At 39.7% G+C, this 9,352-nt stretch overlaps 1 protein-coding gene across 1 annotated transcript; it reads right to left on the reverse strand.

Annotated features, from left to right (window-relative positions):
- Nucleotides 1–7,444: 7,444 nt before the first annotated feature.
- LOC114438952 (amphoterin-induced protein 3-like) lies at nucleotides 7,445–8,842 on the reverse strand. The gene has a single exon (XM_028410607.1). The coding sequence runs from the start codon at nucleotides 8,825–8,827 to the stop codon at nucleotides 7,445–7,447; it is 1,383 nt and encodes a 460-aa protein (XP_028266408.1). The 5' UTR covers nucleotides 8,828–8,842.
- Nucleotides 8,843–9,352: the final 510 nt, after the last annotated feature.

Here is a 9,352-nt window from a genome sequence, read left to right on the forward strand (position 1 = left end):
TAACTGTCCTTTCACTCAAAAGTCTACATTTTAATTTAGCAACCCCTAGTTCCCATTATGCAGTATGAAGAATGTCCATTTAACCTGAAAGAAAATTAAACAGATCAGACTTTTATGTTGGCGCTCATAAGATATTTAAAACAATACGTTTACGTATTTAAGACATTATTTTCTAACATTGACAGAAGGCAGCAGGCATTGCAGCAGAAATCAACTAAATCTATATTCTCCAGCAGTGCAAGCCGTGTGTCGTGAGCAGTTTGGAAGGAAATGCAGCCTTTTGAGACTCCATGCTGAGTGCCACTGCTTCTCAAGCACCACCAGTGAAACAATCATTACGAGGGTTGATGTCCTCTCTGTGTGGGTTCATTGTATTGTTTTATTATCTCAGCAGAGTATCAGATGCTGAGAAAACACCAGATGGCACTGTTTCCTCTTTAAAATGGGGACATATGGTAACATTTTGTATTTAAGAAGCTTTATTCCAGATGTGCAGCATGGTAACATTGGAAAGTGTGAAAACAAGTTTCCTTTTTCCTGTTAAATCTATTATAGCCATAAGACCCATCACACAAACACTGAGCAAATGTGGTTTTCTACAGCATCCTACTCCTATTTACAATACCAACCACAAATGCAATACACCACTGAGTTTTAGGGGTTGTGTGAGAAAACAGATACAGTGATTCTGAAGTGACTCGTAGTTGTTTAAAAGCGCATAACTACAATAAAATACATGTCAGTACAATACAACACAATGAAGCATTCTACACATAACCGGTGATAATGAAGGAAATGGTAATCAGGTGTTTATTAGTAAATACATATAGCCTAATATTCAAATCATAAATAAACCTAAAAAAAAGCCTATATTACTAATAAAATCCATGTTGTCTCTGTATAGTAACTGCCCTCTCTCTCTCTCTCTCTCTCTCTCTCTCTCTCTCGCTCTGTCTCTCTCTCTCTCTCTCTCTCTCTCTCTCTCTCTCTCTCTCTTGCTAATTTGCATCTCCCTTCCTCCCGTTTGTTTATGTGTGTGCACGCATGCGCCTCCCCCTCCTGAAGCCCATGCGGAAGTGTCAAAACTTGTAGTTGTGACGCTGCCAACATGGCGGCGGTCGGAGCGTCCATAGTTTTTACAGTCGATTGGTTAACAGACACACGTGTAGTTAACCAATCACGTGCAGCTTGAACAGAAAAGTAGCAGAGGAAAATAACTCTTCGGACAGGAAGTGGCCGAAACATGTAAAGGTACAAACACACAACACTGGTCTGACTGAAAAAGAAAACGTTATATACTATATATATAGTTACTATATAACTGGGTGAAGACCAAAAGACAGCTGTTTTGTTTTCCATCAGCAGTTCCTGCGGTAAATATCAGGCTTTTGTAGCGGCCAAATGTTCCACTTTCTTTAAATTGTTAACTTAGATACTAATCACATGCTACACAGGTAGCAAGTGTTAGAGATTTGTCGTCTGAAAGTACTGACAGTGAACCGGATCAGAAAAGTTGTGGCCAATAAAACTAAAGCAATTAAAGCAGCTTAAACGTGTTAAAATACTATTTAGAGCCCACGGTTCAATGTAATTGGTTTGTCATTATAAGCAGTGGGGAAGGGTAGCCACAATTAGTCAGGGGTTGCATTTAAGTACTAAAATGAGGCGCTTTACTGAAAAATTTCTGTTAAATTATTCTTTCTGCTCCACTATATTTACTGGAGAACTGTGGTTGTTTTTCAGATGGAGACTTCACTTTGATCTTTGACCCTTTGACAAAACAGTTGTCGGCTAGTTTCTCATGGTATAATTCCACAAAAAACTTTCCATTAAACTACTGTAAAGTCTAGAAATGAAAAGGACTTGTGTAGCTACCCTATTTGTCATATCTCTAAATAATCAAATAAAGCTATATGTAACAGCTGTAAGATGAAGTTTAACATTACCACAGTAAAAGTACAAATGTATTGTGTGCTGAAGATACTTCAGTAGTGTAAGCTGCAAAAACATTTATTTGATAGTGTTGTTATTTATTCATTAAATTTACATCCTAAATTGCTGTAATTTGCATGTTGCCAGTTTGTTTAGGTGCTACACATCACTGGTCGGCTCAATGATAAAGAGCTGCATTGTGTTTTATTACCTCCCATATATATTTTAGTTGTAAAATCCTAATCAAATTTAAGCAGTGACTAATGCTATGAATGCAGTGAAGTAAAAAGCTGTTAATGAGCATTCCTGCGCATGTTTTTTTTTCACCCTTGTTGGTGTCTTTAAAAACAATCTAAAACACTTCTTCCCACCACTGAACAAGAAATAATAACCAGGTCAAGAAGAACATGTTTCTGCATTAAAAACTTTATCTAATGGGCTCGGTGAGCTGTGGATTTCCCCGGGTTTAGGTGTTACCTCAAGAGGTACCTCTGCAGGATCTCAAGGCTTTAGGTTAGATTGAAATGTAGCTCTATTCTGTTATGTGTGTGTAACAGTACACAAGTATCACTTCTCTCGTTACGTGCCTCAACACCTCAGATTGTGGAAATCCTCCAATTTCCAATGTTGTCTTTGTTATTTTTAGTCTGTATCCTATGAGGCTGCGTTGCATCTCAATGGGGATTTACCAGGGAGAAGCAATGAGGGCTAAAAACAGCTCCTGTAAAACCCTTATACAGGTCAAGTTTTATTGATGGGTGTTTGCCACACAATACAGTGGAAGTGCTGTTGTGTACAGGATAGGGACCTTATTCAGTAATGTTTTATGAGGCTAAGTTAGCCACCTATATTTATGTTTAAGAGGCAAGCTGAAAACCTGTATAGCTAGTATAACCAGCACCCACTGAATCTGAATCTGTGAGTGCGTGTTTAGTCTTTATGATGTGCTAGTATAACCAGCACCCACTGAACTGAATCTGTGAGTGTGTGTTTAGTCTTTATGATGTGTGTTTATTCTTACCTCCAGAACACTGCATCTCTTCTGCAGCTGGCTGGTTGGTTTGTTTATGATTGCACCGTGCGATTATGTTTTTTTCCCGCACATATTAGTGTACATGTGTAATACAAAAACCAATAGCATCATTTCTCACGTCTCTGTCTTGGGAAAAGAACAAGAATATTCCAAATATTTGTGTTATGCTGTTCCAGCCACTGAGCTACATCGTTAACAACGGCATGCCAATATTCTATCATTTGCTTATTAGCATGACACAGGAAGTCTTGCCGAGCCTGAATGTCATTAGTTTTGAAGGATTTTGGTCACAAACGTAATTAAGGATTTACCCAAGTGATGGTTCTAATTGAAAAATCAGGGCATTACCCAACTCATTACAATTCATCTTGAGGATAGCATAAACGTTTGTAGCACATTTCTCAGCAAGCTGTTGAGGTTTTTTTAGTCAGTATTATCAGGTTTCATCCTTTTGGGACTGTGAATGATGAACGACATTCAATAGCATAACTATGTGATAGCTGTTGAGATGTTTCAATCTGGACCAAATTAATGGAGAGACCAACATTGTCATCCCCAGAGCCATGACACTAATATGAAGGAAAAACACTATCATAAGTTGTACCCCTGTGTCTGACAGTACATTTATTTTCAATAGAAATAATAAAAGCAAATTTCATCAAAGTTCAATGTTATCTTTTAGTGGACAAGTGTGACAGATAACAATAAAGGAACCACCAGTGCAACATGATACAATAAAGCCACTGGAAGAAATTACAAGAGTTGAACACTGAGGAGGAATAAAAAGACATGAGGATGTTGTAAAATAAATTAAAAAGTAGTCATGAACTAAAGTGTAAAACCTAAAATGCTTTGAAACATTGTGCCTGTCAAATACTATAATGTCTAACTAAATTCCACTTAGTAAAGAAGCACATAACAGCTCCAGTGAGACAAAGAGCCAGCAGAGTGCTACCATTCAGCTGAATGGCTTAGATGAGGGTATATCAATGCATATTTGTTTGTTTGCAATGAAATTAAATTTTATTAAGGAGGTATTGATGTGCTATGTCTCCCACAGCATCAACAACATCTGCCTGAGTCTAGATTCCTGTTGGATATGTCAGACATCCTGCTTGCAGAACCTGGCCTGAGCGGTATATTAATTACACAGGTATGATAAATAGCCAGCTGTCTGGTGAAGCAGTCTGTATTCTTTTTTTGGTCTTTATTTGGAAACAACCAACCTATTTTCTTTAGAAAACGATCTGCTATAGCATAGCCTGAATGCTTTGTGTGTTTTTTTTCTTGCACTTCTAGTCCAGTCTAAATGTCCAGTTAGAGTGAAACGAGGGTTTCAGGTGACACTGCGCCTCCGGTGAATTTGTGCATGTGGGTGTCACATCATTTAAAAGGCGCATATGTATCTGCCACAGCTGGATGCTTCCACTCTTGCTTGATGACTGTTTTGACAGTTTGGTAATAGCCTGTGTTGACAGTGATGGCAGTCTTCCACCACCAAAAGCAATTCAACTTGTGCTATTCAGACTAAAACTCCTCTTTCACAGTAATTAGATTCTTGACTAAGATGATTTTGAATCCCTGGGAGCCCAGCCGAACTAGGAAGAACAATTAATCTGGAAAAGGAAGTGCATGCTTTAATTGAAGCCTGATGGAGTGTTTTGCTTTGGAGGAGGGCATCTTTTCAAGCATCAAGGGGTGCTTCCTTTACATCTGGGTAATTTGTTTGAGGATCATTTGCAGAAAGCAGACAGGCTGAGCCATGTACAATTCTTTCTGTGTAAAATGGAAATGTGATTTTTATTTACTAGTCTAATTATTATGACATCCAGTCCGCATTTACCAAGAAAACAACAATAGACTTAGATTTGGAACGCCTCACATTATGTTTTTTTTTTTACATTCTTGCTATAGATACAGATCAATACCTTTACATAAACTATTGATTAAAAATGGAGTCTTTCTCAGTTTGCATGTGATCCTCCCTATGTAGAGGCTGTGTGTTCTGTCTGAATGCTGTGTTGGAAATCACTTTATTCTGTCATCAATGTTTGAGGACTTCAGATTTCTTTCTTTCTCCTCATGTCCAAAATGAACTCAAAAATGTGCAGTGCTTTTATGGAGTGAAATGATATTTACTGTGTGCTTTTATACACCATTTTTTTATTTTTCTAAATGCACCGTTAAGGCTTCCCATTATCTGTGAAGTACCAGCTGTCACAAGGTTAAAACTAAATGCTGGATACCAAATGGCATCAGGATACTTCAGTCATTCTAACTCTGACGTGCTGCCTACACTGAGGTTGATTCCCCCTAATACAGCATTGAGCTTACATAACTGAGGTCACCTGTGTAGCCTTTGCGAAATAGAAAGCTCTTCATGCGATGCTCACATTATGTCCTCTGTGTTTTAACCTGCCAGCTAATCATATCAGAAACAATAAATCCCAACCCAGGTGTGTGTGCTATGTCACTGAGCGGCACCAGATTAGTGGGATTTAAAAAAAAATGCTGAAATTGACAAAGCACCTGTTTTTTTTTATCCTCACGGTAATCTCCTAATACCTAACCCCAACTCATCGCACCATTTAATGTCTCTGAAAAACAATGGTTCATGCCGGGTCCTCGCTACAAGATGTTACATCACACGGCTTCACGGCAGCATGTTATGTAATCCGTGTTTAGGAATTTAAACATTGCTTGAAAACATTTAAAACTTTGCTTAATACAACACTCCAATAATGGTGGGATTAAATGGAGTGCTGCATTACAATACAGATTTTTGTTTAATCCCTAAGAATTTAATAGTGTGGATGAAACTCATTGAGCCAGCCAGTTTTAGTTTCACGCACAGTTGCCCGCTCTGATTTTTAACTTCATGTTTGTGTGTGAATTTACATTCAAGTTGCATCACAATATTTGTCTCCGCTGGCTTAAAAGGAGTCAAGTTTTAATTAAGGATTTAGAAATAATCAAAGGCCCCTAGTCCAACGACATGCTTTGCTTCGGAGATGTGCAGTTACTGACGACTTTTCTCTGACATTATATCAAGGATTACATCTAATCCTATTTAATCTTGATGCAATCCTTAGTCCCACCCAGTGTTTGCATTAAGATTAAGCCACAATCCTAAAACATTATGGATGCATCGATTTAAAGAAATTGATTTGTTTCTTTTCAGGCTACTGTTTGTATCATAAATATCCCTTTATCTTCGACAACCTGTATGCTGCTTTTCGGTCTTTCATGTCATCAACTTAATGTTCACATCCCACACACGTATGTCCCTTCACGGTGGTGCATTCAAGTCCTTCTTCAGCATCTTTCATCTTTATTGTAGCAGTGTGTAATTTTGTCATTTGAAGCATGTTACGCTGAATTTAACAAAAAAAATAACAAAGCTTTACGACATAAGACCCCCCTCTGGGGTTTGCCTCCAAGCTGCTTGAAGAATTTGTCATTTCAGTTCAAATTTAGCAGTTGTGTTTGTTCGTAGTGTTCAAAGTGCTATGCTGTGTTTGATCAAAGAGGTGTTGTCTTTGAAGAGCCCGTCCAATTGCTGTTTGTTTTTGGTTTGTTGACACTTCTGATTTTTCTTCTTCACTATTTGCCAGATAAGCAGAGCATAGATAGAGATGCATATTTTTTTTGTTTGTTCTGCCCTTTTTTTGCTGCCAGATTAATGCAACAGGTTTATATGAGATATGTATATTTATGATGGATCACTGTGGGATGCACCTCTGTTTTCTGCCTGATAAGGTTTTTTAATGTGAGCGCTGTAGCTTCCGCACAGGCACAATAACAGTGTAACAGCTTTCAAAATGAAAACTACATCAGCAGAGTAGGCAGTTGATTTAAAAGGTCTGAATCCTATATTAGGAAAAGTTTTCAGGAACCAGAGTTTTAGGTGCTTCATGCTCAAGCTACAAAATTTATATACAATAGTTTTAAGCCCATCCTCAGTTGATGCAGTGCTATTGGATATCTCTGTCACACTAATTACAGAGCACCTCAACTTGGCTAAGATACACAGGCGGAACTTCCTTCCTGCAGTCCATGCAGTCATTCACTTGCAGCATTTTTATATGAACTTTAGTCCACGTTAAACAGTTTGTGTGAAAAGTGAGCCAGATTCATTCTCTGATTCCATGAGAAATATTCCCCACAAGTGCTGTACCTGAGAAGTTATTAGCCGATTTTCAGGACCGATAATGGCTCTGCTGTGATTTGGCAATGTCAGTACACTATGGCTAATAAACCAAAGTTGAAACTTTCATTTCCACTACCTGGCCTTATTACAGAAAAGAGAGGAATGGGCACAGGAGAAATTGCTTTTGTGTTCAGGATGCCTTTTAACTGCAGCTGGCAGTTGAGAAAGAAACAGAAATGTATCTTATTTCCTTTATGTCTGCTATAATAGCTCCTGAGTAAGGTGTTTTCATTTGTCTAGAGGTTCTTGTGTTTCTTTTTTGTCTGGGATCAACTTTCCTGAGTCCATTCTGTTCCATCTTCACTTATCATTGGCTCCATGAATGCTACATGCCTGTTAGTGTGGGTTTTATGCTGGTCTGTTGTGGAGGGGGAGAAGACGGAAGTTAGAGTGCTGGGATTGTAGGTTGCGATGGGGTTAACTGGAGGTTTTGGCTGTTTACACCAGCTGCAGCGACATGGAGTCAGGTAAAGGTACACTAGGATGAGGACTGTAGTTACCACACAGCCTAGCAATGTTGTGTATCCCGTGTTAAATGGCTCCACTGCAGGCAACAGCACTGTCACATTCACCTCCCGAGTTGCATTTAGACCTTGTTTAATATCCACAGCTGTGCATACATACAGACCTGAATCATTGACTTTGGTTGCTTGGATCTCCAAGGTACCATTCGAAAAGAGGCTAATTAGCGTGTCATTTATGCTGGCCTGGGTGATGTACCCTTTGCTGGGGGAGAGCCATGTAAATGAGAGGTCTGAGCTATTTAGGGATGTCTGGCAGTCTAGACGCACCCCTTCTCCCTCTGAGACCAGCACGTTGGAGAGGAGAACGGTCACAGGCTGCATGACTGCTTTTTCCACTGTGCAGTTGTGGAAGAAGCGGTTGTAGCGGAGAAACCGAATGGATGCTCGCGGATCCCCATAAATGGTGCAGGTATGCGCATCCACAAAGTTCTTCATTGAGTCATAACCCCTCAGATCCCAGTGCCAAAACACACTGTACATGGAGCAGTCGCAGATCAGAGAGTTGTTGTGGAGATACAGCCCCCGCTGCACCAACCTGGGTAAAGCCTTCACATCCTCCCATGGCAGGCGAGTCAGTCGGTTAGATGAGAGGTCTAGCATGGTCAGGAATGGGTGACTGTGATCATGTATGGAGAAAAACGGGAAGTGTGTGATCTGGTTGAGGCTGAAGTAGACCTTTTTTAAGCTGCTCAAACCAATCAGCGTTCCAGCCTCCACCTGTGCGATCTTATTATTGAAGAGAAAGAGCTCCTCCAGTCTCCACAGCCCCTGAAAGTAGTGCTGCTCCACCACCTGCAGTTTGTTGGAGGACAGGTCAAGGTGCCTGAGCCCCGATGCATTCTGAAACACTCCAGGACTCAGGGTGCTGAGCTGATTGTGCGCTATCCGAAGGTTTTCCAGTCTGGCCATTCTGTTGAAACTGCCTGGATACAGCCAGGACAGATGGTTGTGGCTGAGGTCGAGGGTGACAGAGAAGGTTGGCAGTAACATGGGTAGCTTGGTTAAACCACTGGAGCTACAGCTCACGGTGTCAGACACACAGAGACACATTGATGGACACGTCCCCTCAGAGCTATAGAGGAGACAGAGCAGCAGCAGCGAAAGGCCTGGATACAGTCCACAGGTCATATTTCTGCAAGTCAGATCCTTCAAGGATTCTAATCCCTCTGGCTCTCCCTGGATAAATAAGAATCAAATGAGAAACAGGGTAATATATGTGAAAGCTATTCTTCTTTCCTCTGAGCTTTGAGCTGTTCAGCGGCTGTATGATACGACTTCAAGGAGAATGCCTTACAGGAGCCCTCAGCATATAAATGAAAGAAAAAAAAAGAAAAATGGATTTTTGCTATTTCAAAAAATCAATGTATTTGTTGATTAGTTATTTTAATAATCAATTAATGACATAAATATACAAAATGAAAATAATCTACATAATTTGTAGCAGGTTAAATTCTCTATTTACTAATCCGATAGCTGCAAATACTTTTCAAATTGTCAAGGCACAAAATAATATTTCACCTTAAGCAGTTGTTTCTCTTCAGTTGGTACTAAGAGACTTGAAGCCGAACATTATTGGAGATCAGCTGAAACAGATTTTTCGGTGCTGACTTGTCTGTATGAATCAGAGAGCAGAATGTTCATGCCACTTTCAGA

The sequence above is a fragment of the Parambassis ranga genome, chromosome 7 (assembly GCF_900634625.1).
Source record: "Parambassis ranga chromosome 7, fParRan2.1, whole genome shotgun sequence".
NCBI classification, from domain to species: Eukaryota; Metazoa; Chordata; class Actinopteri; family Ambassidae; genus Parambassis; species Parambassis ranga.

Excerpts from the sequence above, each read along its gene's own strand:
- LOC114438952 (XM_028410607.1), bottom strand. The coding sequence starts at position 8,827 with ATGACCTGTGGACTGTATCCAGGCCTTTCGCTGCTGCTGCTCTGTCTC.